General features: G+C 46.1%; 1 protein-coding gene across 1 annotated transcript in view; it reads right to left on the bottom strand.

The window, feature by feature from the left end:
* APOLTP (apolipoprotein lipid transfer particle homolog) overlaps positions 1 to 20,492 on the bottom strand; it is a 179,414-nt gene that overhangs the window by 106,419 nt on the left and 52,503 nt on the right. The window contains exons 22-28 of the mRNA XM_088833046.1: positions 18,682 to 18,841; positions 18,358 to 18,437; positions 13,180 to 13,366; positions 12,141 to 12,296; positions 11,394 to 11,527; positions 10,119 to 10,277; positions 8 to 188 (exon numbers count right to left, since the gene is read on the bottom strand). Coding sequence (XP_088689172.1) covers positions 8 to 188; positions 10,119 to 10,277; positions 11,394 to 11,527; positions 12,141 to 12,296; positions 13,180 to 13,366; positions 18,358 to 18,437; positions 18,682 to 18,841 — 1,057 coding nt within the window. The remainder of the gene's footprint in view (positions 1 to 7; positions 189 to 10,118; positions 10,278 to 11,393; positions 11,528 to 12,140; positions 12,297 to 13,179; positions 13,367 to 18,357; positions 18,438 to 18,681; positions 18,842 to 20,492) is intronic.

Here is a 20,492-nt window from a genome sequence, read left to right as displayed (position 1 = left end):
CACTCACCTTCCCACTTCCACAGGGTGGCCCTGGACGTGTCCTTCCACTGCAAGCCCGCCACAAAGGGCAGCCGCCCGTTGTACTGCACCTTCAGGTGTGTGCTGGTTTCCACGTGGGGATGGCGGAGGCTCAGGAGGTGCAACTGCATTCGGTAATCCACCTGCCTCTCCAGCACCTGCAGCACAAACTGGAGACCCACACCCACGATGCTAATCAGATCTGGTGCTAACTACGATGCTGCTCCCAACCTAGAACATTCCACTGGCTCTCCACTGCAGCCTGAGCTCCCTGGCTACCAGGACTGTCCCAGCCCACCCCCCAAAGAAACCCTGCACCTGTTAGCAGTCACTCCCCATTGCCTCCTTCCCATACACTCCAGAAACCTACTTTTTATTAATTTACCTCTTCTGGACATTTCTTACAAATAGAATCATACAGCATGTGACCTTTGGCATCAGGCTTCTTTAACACAGCATGATGCTTTCAAGGTTCATCTACGTTGTAGCATGTGTCAGAATTTCATTTTTTTCTTTTTAAATTCTATTTAACTGCAGGATAATTACTTTACAATGTTGTGTTGGCTTGTCATACATCAACATGAATCAACCATAGATATACATGTGTCTCCTCTCCCTTGAACCTTCTTCCCACCCCCAAATCCATCCCGCCCCAGAACTTCATTCTTATTACTGAATAATATTCTATTGTATGAATAAATATATTTTATTTGTCAACTTATTCATTGATGAACAGTTGTGTTGTTTCTACTTTGGGGTTATTATGAATAAAGCCGCTATAAATGTTCATGTACAAGTTTTGTGCGGACATATGTTTTCAATTCTCCTGAGTACCTAGGAGTAGAATTGTTGTGTCATACGGTAACTCTGTGTTTAATATTTTAAAGAATCATAAAACTCTTTTTTCTAAACAATCACACCATTTTATGAAGCCACCAATATGAGTCCTAATTTCCCTGCATCCTCACGAACACTTGTTAGTTTCTTTCTTTTTTCATTTCAGATATTCTGGTGGTGGGCTTCCCAGGTGATGCTAGTGGTAAAAGAATCCAGCTGCCAGTGCAGAAGAGTCAAGAGACGTGGGTTCAATGTCTGGGGAAACAGCAACCCACTCCAGTATTCTTGCCCGCAAAATTCCACGGACAGAGGAGCTACACTCCGTGGGGCTAAAGAGAGACACAACTGAGCAATTGAGTACCACGTGCTAGTGGCAGCATCTCACTGCGGCTTTGATTTAAATTTCTCTAATGACTAATGAAACAGAAATGGCAACCCACTCCAGTAGCCTTGCCTGGAAAATCTCGTGGACACAGGAGCCTGGTGGGCTGCAGTCCATGGGGTCGCAGAGTTCGAGGCACGACTGAGCGACTAACCCTTACAGTGACTAATTAGCTTAAGCATCTTCTCACAGATCTATTGGCCACTTGTGTGCCTTCTTTGGAGAAACATCTATTCAAACCCTTTGTCGTTTTCATGTTGAATTGTGTTCTTTATATATTCCTGATACTAATCCTCTATCAGATGTACGATTTGCAGATGTTTTCTTCGATTCTGTGGGCTGTTACTTCACTTTCGTGATGGTGTCCTTTGAAGACAAATTTGGGTTTTGTTTTCTGCTGTTGTTTTTTAAATTTTTATTTACTTATTTCTGACTGCACTGGGTCTTCGTTATAGCCTGTGGGCCTCTCTAGTTGTGGCAGGTAGGGTTGGTTGCCCTGTGGCAAATGGGATCCTATTTCCCTGATCAGGGATTGAACCCCCATCCTCTGCATTGAAAGGTGGATTCTCAACCACTGGACCTTCAAGGAAGTGCCAGGTTTTTAAGTATGATGAAATCCAGTGTATTCTTGTTGTTTTACTGTCAGTGTCGTATCTCAGAAACCCAAAGTCATAAAGATTTCCTTGTACGTTTTCTTCTAAGAGTTTCATGTTTCTTAAATTTAGGGCTATAACCTATTTTGAGTTAGTTTTTATATATGATATTAAGTGTCCAACTTCATATTCTTAAACACGAATATTCAGTTGTCCCACACCATTTGTTGAAAAGATTGTTCTTTCCCCTCTGCAATTAACTTGGCACCCTTGTCGAAGATCAACTAACTGTAAGTACAAGGGCTTATTTTTGAATTCCGGGTTCTATTCTGTTGGTCTATATGTCTACCCTTATGCCACTACCATAATACTCTTAATTACTATAACTTTGTAGTAAGTTTTGAAATTGGGAAGAGTGAATCCTCCAAGCTTGTTCTTTTTAAAGTCTGTCTTACCTACCCTGGGTCTCTTGAAATTCCATATGAATTTTAGGATCAGCTATCAAAAAGATAGTGAAGATTTTGATAGGAAGACATAGAGACTATTGAATCTGCAGACCAATTTAGAAAGTCTTGTAAACTTCACATTAAATATTCCAATTCAAGTATAGGAGATACCCTCACATTTATTTGGGTTTTCTTTAGTTTTTTAAATTTATTTATTTTATATGGAGGCTAATTACTTTACAATATTGTGGTGGTTCTTGACATACATTCACATCAATCAGCCATGGCTGTACATGTGTCCCCCATCCTGAACCCCCCTCCCACATTCCCCCCCATTTCTTTAGTTTCTTTCAACAATGTTTTGTAGTTTTTGAGAGTATTCATTTTATATTCTTTTGTTAAATTTATTCCTAAGTATTATTCTTTTTATGCTAGTGTAAATTAAATTATTTTAATTTCTTTTTCAGGGTTTTCATCGCTAGTGTAGAGAAATACAACTAATTTTTGTATATTAATCCTGTATCCTGCAACTTTGATGAACTCATTTATGAGCTCTAATAGATTTTTTTTTGGTGAGTTCATTCAGTTCATTTGCTCAGTTGTGTCCGACTCCGTGTAACCCCATGGACTGCAGCAAACCAGGCTTCCCTGTCTATCACCAACTCCCAGAGCTTACTCAAACTCATGTCCATTGAGTCAGCATCCAACTATCCCATCCTCTGTCATCCCCTTCTCCTCCTGCCTTCAATATTTCCCAGCATCAGGGTCTTTTCTAGTGAGTCAGTTCTTCGCATCAGGTGGCCAAAGTATTAGAGTTTCAGCTTCAGCATCAGTCCTTCCAATGAATATTCAGGACTGATCTCCTTTAGGATAGACTGGTTGGATCTCCTTGCAGTCCAAGGGACTCTCAAGAGTCTACTCCAACACCACAGTTCAAAAGCATCAATTCTTCGGCACTCAGTTTTCTTTGTAGTCCAACTCTCACATCCATACATGACTGCTGGAAAAACTACAGCTTTGACTAGACGGACTTTTGTTGGCAAAGTAATGTCTCTGCTTTTTAATATGCTGTCTAAGTTGATCATAGCTTTCCTTCCAAGGAGTAATCATCTTTTAATTTCATGGCTGCAATCAGCATCTGCAGTGATTTTGGAGCCCCCCCAAAAAAAGTCTGTCACTGTTACCATTGTTTCCCCTTCTATTTGCCATGAAGTGAAAGGACCGGATGCCATGATCCGGTTTTCTGAATGCTGAGTTTTAAGCCAACTTTCATCAAGAGGCTCTTTAGTTCTTCTTTGCTTTCTGACATAAGGGTGGTGTCATCTGCATATCTGAGGTTATTGATATTTCTCCTGGCAATCGATTCCAGCTTGTGCTTCTTCCAGCCCAGCGTTCCTCATGATGTACTCTGCATATAAGTTGAATAAGCAGGGTGACAATATGCAGCCTTGACGTACCCCTTCCCCAATTTGGAACCAGTCTGTTGTTCCATGACCAGTTCTAACTGTTGCTTCCTAACCTGCATACAGGTTTCTCAAGAGGCAGGTCAGGTGGTCTGGTATTCCCATCTCTTTAAGAATTTTCCACAGTTTGTTGCGATCCACAGTCAAAGGCTTTGGCATAGTCAATAAAGCAGAAGTAGATGTTTTTCTGGAACTCTCTTGCTTTCTCCATGATCCAGCGGATGTTGGCAATTTGATCTCTTGTTTCTCTGCCTTTTCTAAAACCAGCTTGAACATCTGGAAGTTCACGGTTCACGTACTGCTGAAGCCTGGCTTGGAGAATTTTGAGCATTACTTTACTAGCGTGTGAGATGAGTGCAATTGTGCGGTAGTTTGAGCATTCTTTGGCATTGCCTTTCTTTGGGATTGGAATGAAGACTGACCTTTTCCAGTCCTGTGGCCACTGCCGAGTTTTCCAAATTTCCTGGCATATTGAGTGCAGCACTTTCACAGCATTATCTTTCAGGATTTGAAATAGCTCAACTGGAATTCCATCACCTCCACTAGCTTTGTTCATAGCGATGCTTCCTAAGGACCATTTGACTTCACACTCCAGGATGTCTGGCTCTAGGTGAGTGATCACACCATTGTGGTTATCTGGGTCATGAAGATCTTTTTTGTACAGTTCTTCTGTGTATTCTTGCCACCTCTTCTTAATATCTTCTGCTTCTGTTAGGTCCATACCATTTCTGTCCTATATTGTGCCCATCTTTGCATGAAATGTTCCCTTGGTATCTCTAATTTTCTTGAAGAAATCTCTAGTCTTTCCCATTCTATTGTTTTCCTCTATTTCTTTGCATTGATCACTGAGGAAGGTGAGTTCATTAGGGTCTTCTATTAATATATACAAGATTGGGCTTCCCAGGTGGCACTACTGGTAAAGAATCTGCCTGCCAATGCAGGAGACAGAAGAGAGATTGGTTCAATCCCTGGGTAGGGAAGACCCCCTGAGGAAGGAAACGGCAACCCACTCTAGTATCCTTGCCTGGAAAATTCCATGAACAGAGGAGCCTAGTGGGCTACAGTCCACGGGGTTGCACAGTCAGGCATTACTGAGCGACTGACTGCAACACATATACAAGATCATGTCATCTGCGAACAGAAATAATTTCACTTATTTTCCAACCTAAATGGCTTTTCTTTACTCCTTTTTTCTTTTTTCTTTCTTTTTGGCCTAAATGTCCTAGCTAGAACCTCCAGTACAATGTTAAATAGAAGTGGTGAAAAGCAGATATCTTCTCTTTTCCCTGATCTTAGGGGGAAAGCATTTAGCCTCTCACCATTAAGTATGACATTAGCTGTGGGTTTGTCACAAATGGCCTTTATCAGGTTGAGGAAGTGCCCTTCCACTGCTAGACTGCTGGGGTGTTGTGCCAGATACTTTTCTGCCTCTTTTGAAATGATCATATGGCTTTTGTCCTTCATTCTATTAATATATTACATTGATGGATATTCAAATGTTAAACCAAGCTTGCATTCCTGGGATAAATATTACTTAGTCATATTGTATAATCCTTTTTATAGATTGCTCAGTAGTATTTTATAAGAGATAACGGTCTCTAGTTTTTCTTATGATGTTTTTGTCTCATTTGGGCATCATAATGATACTGGTTGCACAGAATGAACTGGGAAGTGTTTTCTCTTGACTGACCATTTAGTCAATTATTTTATAGTAAATTAGTTCTGGCACAATCCAGTCAAGAGGTGAAAAGCCTGAGGCAGACTGGACTTTAATCCCAGTTCTGCCATAAAGTAGCTGAGAGACCTCAGACAAGTCTGTTTACACCATTTCTCCTCTATAAAGTAAGAACAGATAATACTTGCCGCACAAGGATTAAATGAGATAATACAAACAAAGCTCCTGAAACGTGATCTGGTGACACTTTATGACTCATCACTGACCACTCTGCCTTTCCCTCTCTGTCAACTTCTTAAAGATAAAGATTCTTGTCTCCCCAGAACCTAACATGGCATCTGCCACACTTTGGAAGGCTTGCAGAAATGCTGCCACAAATCTCTTAATCACTTCACTAAAACCCTGGGGGCCAGATGTTTTCCAGAAATAAGAAACTTTCCAATTTCAAACATTAATATGATGTATAAACTGCAATTATGTATAGAACTCCTACCAATCAAAAGCCAAGCATACTAATTTTTTCCAAATGTCAAACAATATGAAAAATCAATTCACAGAAAGGGTAATGCAATGGTAGAATAAATACACAAAACAGTGTCTCTCAGACTTAAGTCATCAGGAAATGCAAATTAAAACAACGCCATTTCCACCCACGTCAGCAATATTTTTCAAGTGCTAAAAGTACTGGGGAGAATACAGAAATTGCTCCTGTTGGACATGGCTGGGAGGCAGGTGATGGGCCTAGACATTTTGGAGGGCAAATTGACATAAAGCCAGCAAATGAAAAATGCCCCAATTTCCAGAAGTTCTACATTGTGACATCTGCCCCAGAGACCCCCTGACACATGTCCCCAGGGAGGCAAGCCCAAAGATGTTCAGGAATGCACTCTTAGAAACCACCAAAAGGGAAACAGCCTAATAAAATGCAGGATAGAAGCATATGCAACATGATGCGGGTATTTTAAAAAGATAGAGTAGACTTCTGTAAGACAACAAGGGACGTTCTTGAAGATCCACTGCTAAAGGAAGCACAGTTTGACGTACCAAACAAATCTAAGTGCGCATGACAGGTCCACAGAGCAAATATATAGAAAAAGGTCTCCTTTCCAGTGATGCAGACCATAATTATGGCTTTCTCCAGGCAGCTGAGGGGGGGACCAGGAATCAGGATGATATCTGTGAAAGGGAACTTGAGCCTTATTTTATTTTATTTTATTGTTTTTTTTGAACAGAGGAAAATTTATGCGTCGAACCTGGACTGGTCACTTATGATAATATACATGCTACAATTCCATTCTCTCCAATCATTCCACCTTCACCCTCTCCCACAGAGTCCCAAAGACTGTTCTAAATGCCTATGTCTCTTTTGCAGTCTCTTATACAGGGTTCAGGTTACCATTTTTCTAAATTCCATATATATGCGTTAATATACGGTATTGATGTTCTTCTTTCTGGCTTACTTCACTCTGTATAATTGGCTCCAATTTCATCCACCTCATTAAAACTGATTCAAATGCATTCTTTTTGATGGCTGAGAAATACTCCATTGTGTATATGTACCAAAGCTTTCTTATCCATTCATCTGCAGATGGACATCTAGGTTGCTTCCATGTCCTGGCTATTATAAACAGTGCTGCAATGAACATTGGAGTACATGTGTCTCTTTCAATTCTGGTTTCCTCGGTGTGTATGCCCAGGAGTGCGATCGCTGGATCATATGGCAGTTCTATTTCCAGTTTTCTGAGGAATCTCCACACTGTTCTCCATAGTGGCTGTACTAGTTTGCATTCCCACCAACAGTGTAAGAGGGTTCCCTTCTCTCCACACCCTCTCCAGCACTTATTGCATGTAGACTTTTGGATAGCAGCCATTCTGACTGGTGTGAAATGGTATCTCATTGTGGTTTTGATTTGCATTTCTCTGATGATGAGGGATGTTGAGCATTTTTTCATGTGTTTATTAGCCATCTTTATGTCTTCTTTGGAGAAATGTCTGTTTAGTTCTTTGGCCCATTTTTTGATTGGGTCACTTAGTTTTCTGGAATTAAGCTGCAGGAGCTGCTTGTATAATTTGGAGATTAATCCTTTATCAGTTGCTTCATTTGCTATTATTGTCTCCCATTCTGAAGGTTGTCTTCTCACCTTGCTTAGAGTTTCCTTTGCTGTGCAGAAGCTTTTGATTTTAATTAGGTCCCATTTGTTTATTTTTGCTTTTATTTCCAATATTCTGGGAGGTGGGTCTTGGAGGATCCTGCTGTGATTTATGTCGGAGAGTGTTTTGCCTACGTTCTCCTCTAGGAGTTTTATAGTTTCTGGTCTTACATTTAGATCTTTAATCCATTTTGAGTTTATTTTGGTGTATGGTGTTAGGAAGTGTTCTAGTTTCATTCTTTTACAAGTGGCTGACCAGTTTTCCCAGCACCACTTGTTAAAGAGACTGTCTTTTCTCCATTTGAGCCTTATTTTAAATGTTGTATTTTTTCACAAGAATTTTTTCATGGAGTATTGGTATCATTTAAAATCAGCTTAATACTTAGAAATGAAGTTAAACAGGGAGGCACTGAAAACTACAAAACTGCTAAAAGAAATTAGAAACGACAAATAAATGGAAAGGCATCCTCTGTAGACTGGAAGACTTAATATTGCAAAGAGTCAATACTACCCAAAGAATCTATAGACTTAATGCAATCCTTATCAAAATCTCAATGGTATTTTTTTTTGGTAGAAGTAGAAAAGTCCATCTTAAAATCCATACTGAATCTCAAGGGAACTCCAAATAGCCAAAACAACTTTGAAAAAGAAGAACACAATGGGAGGTCTCACGAAGCTACAGTAATCAAAACAGTATTTTGTGACCTAAAAGACAGACACACAACCCAACAGAATACAATAGATTGCCCAGAAATAAGCTCACACATTTACGGCTGGGGGAAAGGACAAGCTTTCCAACAAATGGTGCTGGAAAAACTGGGTATTCGGTGCAAAAGAAAGAAGCTGGAACCTTATCTTATGCCATATACAGAGTTTAGCTCAAAACGGAGCAAAGACCTAACTATAAAACTCTTAGAAGAAAACATGTGATTGAAAATCTTCATTAGACTGGATTTGGCAATCGATTTATTGAACATGACACCTAAAACACAAGCAACAAAAGTAAAAATAAACATGCCGAACTACATAAAAATTAAACCCTTTTGTGCAACAAAGATTGCTATTCATACAGTAAAAAGGCAACCCATGGAATGGGAGAAAATATCTGTAAACCAGACATCTGATAAGGGTTTCATATCTACGATACATTAAGAACTACAGCAACAACAACAAAGTCAAAAAAACGACCTGATTCAAAAGGACTAAAGGATTTGAAAAGACATTTCTCTAAATATGATCATTAAACAGCTAATAAGCCCATGAAAAGATGCTCAGCATCATCAATCACTAGGGAAATGCAAATCTAAACTATGAGATCCTCATGCCCATTAAGATGACTACTATTTTTTAAAAAAAAAACAAAGCCCAGAAAGAAGTGCTGGTGAGGATGTGTAGGAACTGGAACCCTTGTACACGGATGGTAGGGCGGTAAAATGGTGCAACTGCTATGCAAATCAGTATGACAGTTTCTCAAAATATTAAAAATGGGATTATTGCATGATCCTGCAATTCTACTTCAGGGTATATACCCCAAAGACTGGAAAGCAGGGACTCAAACAGGTATCTGAAGCCAAGTGTCCACTGATGGAATGAATGGATCAGCAAAATGGGGTCCATCCATACAATGGAACTTCATGCAGACTTATAAACCTTGAGGACATACTGCTTAGTGAAACAGACCAGTCATGAAAAGGCAGATACTATAGGATCCCACTTACATGAGGTACCTAGAATCGTGAAATTCAGACAGGAAATAGAATGGCAGTTGCCAGGGGCTGGGGGAGGGGAATGGAAAGATACTATTTAATGGGTCCAGAGTTTCAGTTCTACAGGATGAAAAGGATGGACCATGGTAACGGCCACACAATATGAATGAGCTTAACGCCGCTGAATTGCACACCTAAAAATGGTGAAAATGGTCAATTCCATGGTGTGTGTGTGTATGTGTTAGTCTCTCAGTTGTTTCCACCTCTTTGTAACCCCATGGACTGTAACCTGCCAGGCGCCTCCGTCCATGGAACTCTCCAGGCAAGAACACTGGAGTGGGTTGCCATTTTCTTCTCTAGGGGATCTTCCTGACCCAGGAATCGAACCAGGGTCTCCTGCACTGCAGGCAGATTCTTTACTGTTTGAGCCACCAGGGAAGCCTTGATGTGATGTATATTTGACCACAATTAAACATTTAAAAACAAAAACAATCGAAAAAGAAACTCAGAAAGATAACGTGTGCCTTTTAAGAGCATGTACCTGTTCAGAGGCTAAGCTCTCCAGTTATTCCTGGTTTACCAAAAAGAGCGTACCTTCCAGGAAACCTTGCAAGTGAACCATTTCCAAAATGCATCTTTATAGCTGGAAATCTGCTTGTCCCAATCCCCCTTGCAAACTGCCACATGGCACACCAGCAAATGTTTAACTTCCCCAGGGACATGGGGGCCGGAGATGCCAAAGGGAAGATCTCTGGGCCTGAGTTTTAGCTCCTGTGTCCGTGTAACTGAGAACCTGCTGCCACGTGCATGCTGAGCTCCAGGGACAGGCCCTCGGGGGCGGGACTCACCTCCAGGAAGTGATTGCTCAGGGCTGGGCCTGAGTCATTCTGGTAGGTGTGGAGGATGCGGAGGCGCCTCCTGTTGCGGCTGTCATCCCAATGCTTCCCGTAGCTCGCCTCCAGCTCCCAGTGTAGGTGGCCCGAGCCCTCCTCGTGCCGCAGCTGGACCTGGGGACACACCCCCCAAGGGAGACCCCCGAGGAAGCCTTGTGTACCCAGTTTTTTTTGCACTGATTTTGATTTTGTAAAATTTTGCATTTGAATATGATTCACTTTCATGACTATATTTCTGGCACCCTCTATCCCGAGGTAAGAAACTAGAAGGCCCCAGCTCAGGCCTATCCATGCCCTGATAAGGAGTAGAAAGAGCCAGCCCACCATGGGAAGATGACTCCTGATCTTAATACGAGCCCAAGACCTCCCCCTGCCCCACTCTCCCACAGCAGCCTCTGGTTCCTGGGACTGAATCTACAAGGATCAGGGTTCCCCACCTGGGGGCTCCTGGCAGGCACACTTCTGCTTCCTCCTGCCTCTGAACCACAGGTTGAGGCAACACAGGCTCATCCATCCATTCAATTATTGAACACATTTTCCCCCAGGTACCGCGTAAGTGCTTCACTGGGCACTAGATAGCCAGGAAGGAAGGAGCCAGAAGCCCTGCCTTTGTGGAAGCAGTGGTTCGGAGGAAGAGGCAAACTGAAAACAAAGTAAATTAACCAAGAAACAGCCACTTCTCCCTTTGGCTCACCCCGCATCACTCTGGTAAACTGTTAGTTCCTTAAGCCCTCCATTCGCCCTTCAGCCCCAAGATCTTTGCACTTACTGTTTCCTCTGGCTATAGCATGCTTCCATGGGAACAGAACTATCTCATTTTTTACTTTTCAGCTTAAAATACATTTCCACCAAAGAAGTCTTTCCTGCAGCCCTGTCCAAATTAGACTCCCCTGTGTTCGATCAGTCTCTGCCCTGTTTATCATCCATGGCATTTATAATTCACTTGATTTGGTCCATGTCTCTTGCTCTCTGCCCCACACCCAGCAATAGGATGACAGAGATCAGGGGCTGCCCTGAGCACAGCTCTCCCTCAGGGTTGGGCATACAGCAGGTGCTCAATAAATACCAGCTGAACAGAGGGGACATGAGACCCAAGTTCCAATCTGTGATCCATCCCCATACGTGACCGTGAGCAACTGACCTCTCTGAGGATGGGTTCAGGGTGCTCACCCACCACTTCCCTGACCCTGAGGGCTCTCTCCAGATGCCCCCATCGGCCCAGGCACCCACCTTGTGACTGAACGCTGGGATGTGTGTGCAGTGGAGCTTGTGGTTCAGCTCCAGCTTGTAGGCTTCCTCCGAGCCACTCTCTGCCCATAGCTTCTGGCTGGTGCTGCACTCCTGAGCCAGCTGCGTGGCCTGACCTGTGCAGGGCAACCCAGAGACTCTTGCCCTTCCTCTGCCAGGCAGCCCTCCATCCTCATTCCAAACAGAGGAGTGTCCGGCATGGCCCCGCTTCAGCCAGCCCTCTGGAGCTGCCTCAACTAATGTCACTCATTGGAATCTGCCAACTGGGAGGTTCTAAGAGACAGATTTATGCCCAACCCCAACACACACAGGGCTTTCCAGGTGGCTCAGACAGTAAAGAATCCGCCTGCAATGCGGGAGACCTGGGCTCAATCCCTGGGTGGGGAAGACCCCTGGAGAAGGGCATGGCAACCCACTCCAATATCCTTGCCTGGAGAATCTCCATGGAAAGAGGAGCCTGGTGGGCTACACTTTATGGGGTCACAAAGAGTCAGACACAAATGAGCGACTAAGCAGAGTAGGCCAGTACACATACTCGGAGTTTTTCTTAATGGGCAGGGACTCGGCTCCATTCAAAGCTAATAGAATGACTCTTTAGCTAAGGAGCTATGCAGGAAGGCCAAAACACCCAAGGTGACATTGGCACCTTAGCCCTCGGAGCCACCGCCCCAGGAAAGGGCACAAGTCCAGCCACTCCCCAGCCCACCCCCCACCAGCACACGGGCATACCCCAGAGGCCATACTTGATCCTCAGGTAGCTGGTCCAGAGGTGGCTCCGCCGCTGCAGCTGGCCCAGGGCATGCAGCCCCATGAGCCCCGGCACAAAGAGCTCACCATCCAGGGACACCACCTGCAACCCGTCCTTCACCTTCTTCTCCAGCAGCGCTGTGGGGAGAGCAGGTGGGAAGAGGGCAGGTACAGTGTGGTCATGGGCCGTGCCCCAGGGACTGATCCCCCACCCCAGGGTGAGGCGAGGCGAGGAAAGAATAGGGGAGCAGCCCAGTGGGTCCCGGTAGAACCAATGCCTGAGTCTCTACCAAGGACCACTGACATCAGGGCCACTGACAGCATTTTCACTGTCCAGCCGGCAACCCCAAAAGTCACTTTTGTGGGTCCAGACCAAAAGGTTTTAAATAAAGTAGAATAAGACAAAACGGGATCAGACGGAAAAGAAATGACAGTCGTCAGGTAAATTTCACCTTCTGAAACTTGTTTCTGCTACACATTCAACCTGATCACAGAAACAGCCATGCTGGTTAAGACTATCACAAATGTACAGGCCAGCTGGTCATTGGGGCCAGCCATTCACATCACTCCCTCGGAATTTCCCAGAACACCCCACGAGGAGCACCTCCAGGAGGGCTCCACGCCAGCTCCAGCACCAGGGCCAGCGCCTGGTCAGGTGGGTGGGTATCCAGGCCAGGTTGTATATTCAAGATCCAAACAGCGCCCCAGGCAATTCGGGTCAAAAATGCAAAAGGTGTGTTTTACACATCCTGTATGTAACACGTAATGTGGGTTGCAACCCAGACAGTCCAAAAGGTGCTGGTTTACGGTTCATGGGGCCTGTTGAGCGCATTGGAAAGGCATCTGGGGGACTGAGGCAGAGGCTGCAAGCAGATACAAGGTCTGGGTTTTCCTTAAGTGGAATGTGAATATTGGGAGTTGGGGTGATGGGGATATGAGTGTGGTACTCAGCCCTCCCCTCCTCTCCTGAAGCCTGGTTGCTAAGGAAAGGTGGCAGGAAGGCCCACTACCCTCTTCCTACCTGACACGTGGGCCTCATCACCCAGCAGGTTGCTCAGTGACACAGAGAAGGCCAACCGGCTGCCCGCCTGCCGGCTGAGGTTTCCAGCGAGGACCACAGGGCTGCCCGATGTCACCAGTTTCACCTCCAGCTGGGCCTCAAACCGCTGGGCCTCACCGCCCACTGCTGGCCACAGGTTGCTCTGGCCCTGGAAAGGTCCCAGCATCACCTGGGGGGACGGGCTCGGCTAACAGGCCCCACCCTGGCTGCAAGAACCGGGACTGGACAGAGGGCAGGAGATGGAGCCAGGTTAACGCGCTCCGAGGCTGACCCTTCTCAAATTTCTTAAAAAATTGCTCACAATAGGTAAGCGGAAATGAAAGTGTCAGTCAGTCATGTCCAACTCTGCGAGCCCATAAACTGTACCCCGCCCGGCTCCTCTGTCCATGGGATTCTCCAGGCAAGACTACTGGAGTGGGTTGCCATTTCTTCCCCCAGGGGATCTTCCTGACCCAGGATCAAACACAGATCTCCTGCTTTCCAGGCAAATTCTTTACTTTCTGAGTCACCAGGGAATGGGTAATCCCTATTCAAATTCAGATAAAGTATGAATGACTCTTCCTCCCTGCCCACCTTTCAATCTGTCAGGGACTCTTGGCCAGCTCTCCCTGCAGAATATTCTGGAATCTAACCACTTTGGCCACCTCCACCACTGCCCCGGCTTGAGCCTGCTCATCATGCCTGTGTTGCTGTGACAACCTTCTCCCGGCTCCTGCCCTGGTGGCCAGGGCAAGCGCTTCCATGCACAGGAGATGATGGCATGCCTATCTTCCTCGGGGTAAAAGCTAAAGTCCTTGCAAAGGTCAACGAGGTCCAGTGGTCAAAAATCCACCTCCCAATGCAGGGAACACGGGTTCGATCCTGGTCGGGGGACTAAGATCCCACATGTTGCGGGGCCACTAAGCACATGAGCCGCAACTCGAGAACCCACTTGCTGCAACTAAGACCTGAAATGCAGCTGAATAAACAAACACATAAATAAATATTTTAAACACAACAATAAGCCAGATTATCTCTGGAAGTCAGCCATGCAGCCCTGGCCAGACGAAAGCAAATGGCACAGGCAGGACCCCAGCAGGTAAGACACATAGATGACCCCAAACACACTCTAAGTTTCCACGATTGAGGTTTGTCCAGAGAACCCATAGCAGCTGCAGCTGTCATCTTTGATGGCTGTGCCGACTATAGACCCATTCTACAGCCCTCTCTGCTGGCGCCAGCCAACCTGATTATCCAAAAGACGAAACAGTGGCCTCCCTGTTCCACTGTCCACTGCTTTATGTTGTTGTTCAGTCACTCAGTTGTGTCCAACTCTTTGTGACCCCATGGACTGCAGCATGCCAGGCTTCCCTGTGCTTTACTATCTCCCGGAGTTTGCTCAGACTCATGTCCATTGAGTCGATGATGCCGTCCAACCATCTCATCCTCTGTTGTCCCCTTCTCCTCCTGCCCTCAATCCTTCCCAGCATCAGGGTCTTTTCTCTCTTGTAAATCCTGTTTTTGCCTTTGTTCCTTGACCACAGTCACAGATCAGTGTCTTCTGATTACTCTTTGGCAAAGCCTTACTTGATCTGTCCTCGCATTTTTCTGTCCCTTCTCCTATGCTGGTCCAACCACACGGGGCTTCAGGCTGTGCTTCTAACATCCTGTGCACATTCCTGCCCCAGGACCTTTGTACATGCTGTGCCCTTTACCTGCAATACCCTTCCCCCAGTGATTCACATAGCTCTCTTCTGCACATTCTTTATGTCTTTGCTAAAGCTTATCTCCTCAGTCAGGCTTACCCTGTAAGCCTATTTAAAACTGAAGCCAAGGGATTTTCCTGGCAGTCCAGTGGCTAAGACCCCGTGCTCCCAATGCTGGGGGCCCAGGTTCAATCCCTGGTCAGGGAACAAGATCCTACAGGCCGCAACTAAGAGTCAGTGCAGCCAAATGATTAAATAAAAAACTGAAGCCAACTTTCAGACCCTTTTTCTCATATAATCCAGACCCCTGTATCTAGCTCATCAATTCCCTTTTCTTATCAGTTCAGTTCAGTTCAGTCGCTCAGTCGTGTTCGACTCTTTGCGACCCCATGAATCACAGCACGCCAGGCCTCCCTGTCCATCACCAACTCCCGGAGTTCACTCAAACTCTCATCACAATTTGCTTATGTATTTTATGATCTCTCCCATTCTCTTCCAAAAGGAGAGAATTCTGTATGTGTATCTCTTCCATTGAGCTGGCTTCCTGGCACACTGTAGGTACTTAATAAGCAGCTATTGGATAAATGAATAAAGACAATGAAAAATATGTTTCATTCCCCTTCCTGGTCTCACAGTCTCCCTCAAAGGCAACCACCGTGCCTGCATCTGTGCATCTTCCAAAGACCATGTGGGCCTACAGATTGTACACAATCACACACACTCTGCCTCTTGCTCTGCACAAAAATAGACGCAGGCTCTCCACTCTGCTCCGCTTCTCTCACTTCATGGTGTGTCTTGCCGATGCTTCTCTCTGGTGTGTGTCAGAAGCTGCTCTGCTCAGCTGTACAAAGTGCAGCCCGTGAATAGCATGATTACAGAATTTCTCATCCAAACCAGGATACTTATCAGTTCAAGAGACCACTAATCAGGGACTTTCCTGGTGGTCCAGTGGCTAAGATTCCACGCTCCCGATGCAGGGGGTCCTGGGTCGGGAACTAGGTTCCCATAGGCTGCAACTAAAGATCCCACAAGCCGCAGGAGAGATTGGAGATCCCGTGTGCCTCAACTAAGACTCAGTGCAGCCAAATAAATAAATACATTTTAAAAAAAGAGAGAGAGAACCAGTAATCACAGCTGAGCTGGATCAGTAGTAACCTGGGACTTAGGGATGCTCTATCATTGCATGCACAGGGGAGAGGGCACTGAAATCTAACACTCCTCCACGCTGCCCATAAACTCTCAGTCAAGTTGAGCCCAGTATTTCTGCTTTGTATTCCTGAGTTCATCTGCCTTAGCTTCCTCATTTCCTGCGGGCTTACCAAGAAGACAGAGAGACCCAGCGTCAAAGCCATATGTGTCCCCTGCCCATCCTAGAAAAGGCTTTGGAAAGTTCTGAAGCTCCAGCTGTTACCAATATCGTGATGAATCTGAGGCAGCTAGAACTGGAGTTTCCCTAAAGGCCAATGCTTCCAGGCTGCAGACAGCCCTCTGGAGAACAGCGGGCAGGCCTGCAGGGAGGGGCAGGCAATTAGCACTAGTGTGCTTAGCAAAGCGGGATTGTTCGAGGGCTCCTGGGAGCTCTGAAATGACGAGTAGTCTCAGCCAGCAGGCAGCTGGGGTTCTAAGAGGAAGATATGCTCCCCTGACACTTGGTCTTCGCACCCGGACAGGAAGCAGATTTGGGAGATGAGAGTGTGTTCATGCTGCAAAAATTCCAACCCTGGCTCTAATTTTCAACTCAGACCTCTCTGAGAATCCACTGGAGACAGATACAGAACAACCAGACTCATGGCCAAAGGGGCCCAGAGGTCCCGCTTGGCAGGAGCGAGTCTCCAGCTGCTCTTTTTATCCTTTTTGGAGTCACAGACCTGCTTGAGCATCGACTGGAAGGTCTAAACCTTCTCCCCAGGAGGAGGACAGACACAAAACTTCTGCACAATTGCAGGGGCTTCAGAGGATCCACTGAGTCCCATCGAGGTCCTCTAGGTTGAAAACCTTAAAAAGTATCTATAGGGCTTCCTTGGTGGCTCAGTGGTAAAGAATCCACCCGCCAGTGCAAGGGACACAGGTTTGATTTCCAGTCCGGGAAGAACCCACATGTGGTGAAGCAACTCACTAGCAGGACACAACTACCGAGCCTGTGCTCTCGGGCCCGGGAGCACAAGAGAAGCGTCCGCGCTGCAAAGAGAGAGCAGTCCCTGTTCCCCACAACGAGAGAGAAGATCACACAGCTACAAAGGGCCAGCACAGCCAAAAATAAATAAATAGATGTTTTTAAAAAGCTGGAAGGTTTTTCAAATCCTTAATATTATGAGCGGAACTGTGCTTCCCTCCAAAGCTAACCCCCAGGACATGTGAATGTGACCATATTTGTAAACAGGATCTTTGCAGACAAAGGCAGGATGAGGTCATTTGTGTGGACCTTAATCCAGCCTGACTGGGAAACTTACAGAGAGAGAGATTTGGGCACAGATACCTGCAGAGGGCAGGCAATGAGGAGACAAGGGAAGACAGCCACTTAACAGGCCAAGGAATCCCCGAGGCTACTGGAAACCAGGAGAGAAGCGTGGACTGGAGCCTTAGCAGGAACCAGCTCTGCCAGCACGGTGATTTTGAACTTCTAGCCTCCAGAACTATGAGAGGATTTCCGTTGTTTAAGCCCCCTAAAATTCAGGGTACTTTGACAGAGCAGCCCTGGAAAGCTCACACAGATTTCTCAGTGGGCGCCTTGACATTTCTTCTGGAAACCTGGGGAGTGGTACTCTGTGACTTACTATTTTGTACCTTTGTCTACTCTGAATTTTTTAAAGCATGCTTCTGTGCTACTATTATTATCAGTTTTTGACATCAATGGTGGTAAGATCTGAACCCATTTTTTTCGTTTTCATACTAGACGGTACTAGTAGGTGGTTAGAGAAGAACAGCTAAAGCACCAAAGGAGGGACTTGCCTGGTGGTCCAGTGGTTAAGAATCTGCCTACCAGTGCGGGGGGTTTGGATTTGATCCCTGGTCAGGAAACTAGATTCCACATGCCTCAGGGCAACTGAGCATACATACCGCAACTGAAAGGTCCTACATGCCACAGTGAAGATCCCATGTGATGCAACTAAGGCCCAATAAATCAATAAATATTTTTTAAAAATCCACCTTCCAATGCAGGGGACATGGGTTCGATCCCGTGGTCAGGGAACTAAGATTCCATGTGCCACGGGACAACTAAGCCCATGCCCCACAACTACTGAGTCCGTGCGTCGCAGCAAAAGATCCCATATGCTGCAGCAAAGATCTCTCATGCCACAACTGAGACTCGATGCAATCAAACAAATTAATTAATAAATTAAAAAAGAAACAAAAACACCAAAGGAGGTGGTGATGAGTAAGCAGGGATTGGGACCGGAAGTGTCCTGGGAGGTGGCAGGTGTCAACACCAGGGGTTTGAGGACGGGGTGCAAACCTTGATGTAGTAGACATCGCTTTCATCCAGGATCAACTCCAGGTGACCGATGCGGGCCCTCTGGACAGCCTCGATCTTTCCTGGGAGACAGAATGAGAGTTTAGAGACCAGGGTTCAACATCCTGGATCCACCCCTGCCTTCGCTGGGGGATGTCCTCCTGGCTTCCTAGTCTCTGAGCCCCGGGGTCCTCGTCCATTAAATAGGACTATATGTAGTGCCAACCTCAGAAGGTGGCTGAGGAGTCCACAGTGAGCGGGCTGTATCTGGCCCGTGGATCCGGCCCGTGGTCGGGGGCAGAATGACGGGGGGACCACTGTCTTTACCATCAAGCTCGATCCTCTTCTTGGGATGGAGAAGCTTGAGACGGAACTTCCCCTGAGGCCAGCTGTAGCTGATGTCCACCCCAACGTCCCTGGGCACTTCCGATCCAGGTGTGCCCATGAAGATGTGAGCCGAGGCTTCTGGAGGGATCCAGCAGTCCTTCTGGAAACACAGCAGAGTCCTCAAGACTGAGAACCCATCCAGGTCCCCCCACCTGAAAAATACTCGAGTTCTGCGCTTCCCCCATTGCTCAGTGGTAAAGAATCCACCTGCCAACGTAGAAGACACAGGTTCCACCCCTGGTCCAGGAAGATCCCACAAGCTGCGGAGCAACTAAGCGTGCGCGCCACAACTACTGAGCCTGTGCTCTGGGGCCCGGGAACTGCAACTCCTGAGGCTACACGCTGAAAGTCCTGAAGCCCACACACTCCAGAGCCCACGCTCCGCAACAAGAGAAGCCACTGCAGGGAGAAGCCCAAGCTCTGCAACTGGAGAAGAGCTCCCACTCGCCGCAACTAGAGAAAAGCAATGAAGACCCAAAAACAAATAGATGTATGTTTCCAAAAAACCCCCAAAACTGGAGTCCTTATGGTCATTCTTGTCCTTGAAAGACAAGAATCCTAAAACCAGGAGTCTGGGGCTATACATCCTGGAGGAAAGTCCTACAGGACAACTCAGGACCACAGGAACAGGCTCTCGGTTTGTTTGGTAAACAACTAGGGAAGCAGCTGTAACACACACCTGCCCGGACCCCCAGGCCCCTTCACCAGCTCAGCGTGCTCATCTCCCAGCTTTTGTGTGCTTTGTTTTTTTTAAAAAGTTTTATTTTGTATTGGGGTGTAACTGATTAACAATGTTGTGATAGTGTCAGGTGGAGAATGAATGAAGAGGCTCAGCCATACATATACAAGTATCCATTCTCCCCCAAACTCCCCTCCCATCCAGGCTGCCACATAACATTGAGCAGAGCTCCCTGTGCTCTACGGAAGATCCCTGTTGGGTGCCCATTTTAAATATAGCTGTGTGTACATGTCCATGCCTGACTCCCTAACTGTCCCTTGGCCCTATCCTTCCCGCTGGCAACCATCAGCTTGTTCTCAGTCTGTGAGTCTGTTTCTGTTTTGTAAGTAAATTCATTTGTATCACTTCTTTTTGGATTCCACATATAAGGGAAGTCACAGGATATTTCTCCTTCTCTGACGTCCCTCGCTCAGTATGGTGCTCTCTAGGCCCACCCATGTTGCTGCAGATGGCATTCTTTTTAGTGGCTGAGTAATAGTCCATTATATATACGTACCACGTCTTTACCCAGTCCTCTGCTGATGGGCATTTAGGTTGCTTCCATGTCTTGGCTATCATAAACAGTGATGCAATGGACATTGGGGTCTGTGTACTTTGCTCCTCATGCCAGGCACCTGTGACCTCCAGAACATTCCCTCCAGCAAAGGAAGGGAAAACATCTCACTCCTGAGCCCACAGGGGACCAAACTCTGCAACGTAAGTCCTGCTCCAGGGCTGACCAGGGATCGGGCTGATGCTGCCACCCCACCAGCAATCACTCCTGCTCAGCTTCTTTCCTGTGCCCACCCTCTTTCCTCCGCCCTCTTACTGGGTCCTTCTGGAGTCTTTTCTTCATCTTTTACCCAAATCCTTGGTTCTGGTGTGCTTCTGTGAAAATGCAGCTTAACGCATGTGCGCTCTTTAATATCCTGCAGCATCGCATATTCACTCAGAACCAATTAACGTTCACTGCTGTTTGAGAGGCACTGTTGCAGGCACAAGGAGTGCGGCCGAGTGTCACACACCAAGTCCT

Source organism: Moschus berezovskii, chromosome 27, assembly GCF_049115385.1.
Source record: "Moschus berezovskii isolate FMDL1 chromosome 27, NW_MosBer_1.0, whole genome shotgun sequence".
Classification (NCBI taxonomy): Eukaryota; Metazoa; Chordata; class Mammalia; order Artiodactyla; family Moschidae; genus Moschus; species Moschus berezovskii.
This window is presented reverse-complemented; position numbering and strand designations above follow the sequence as displayed.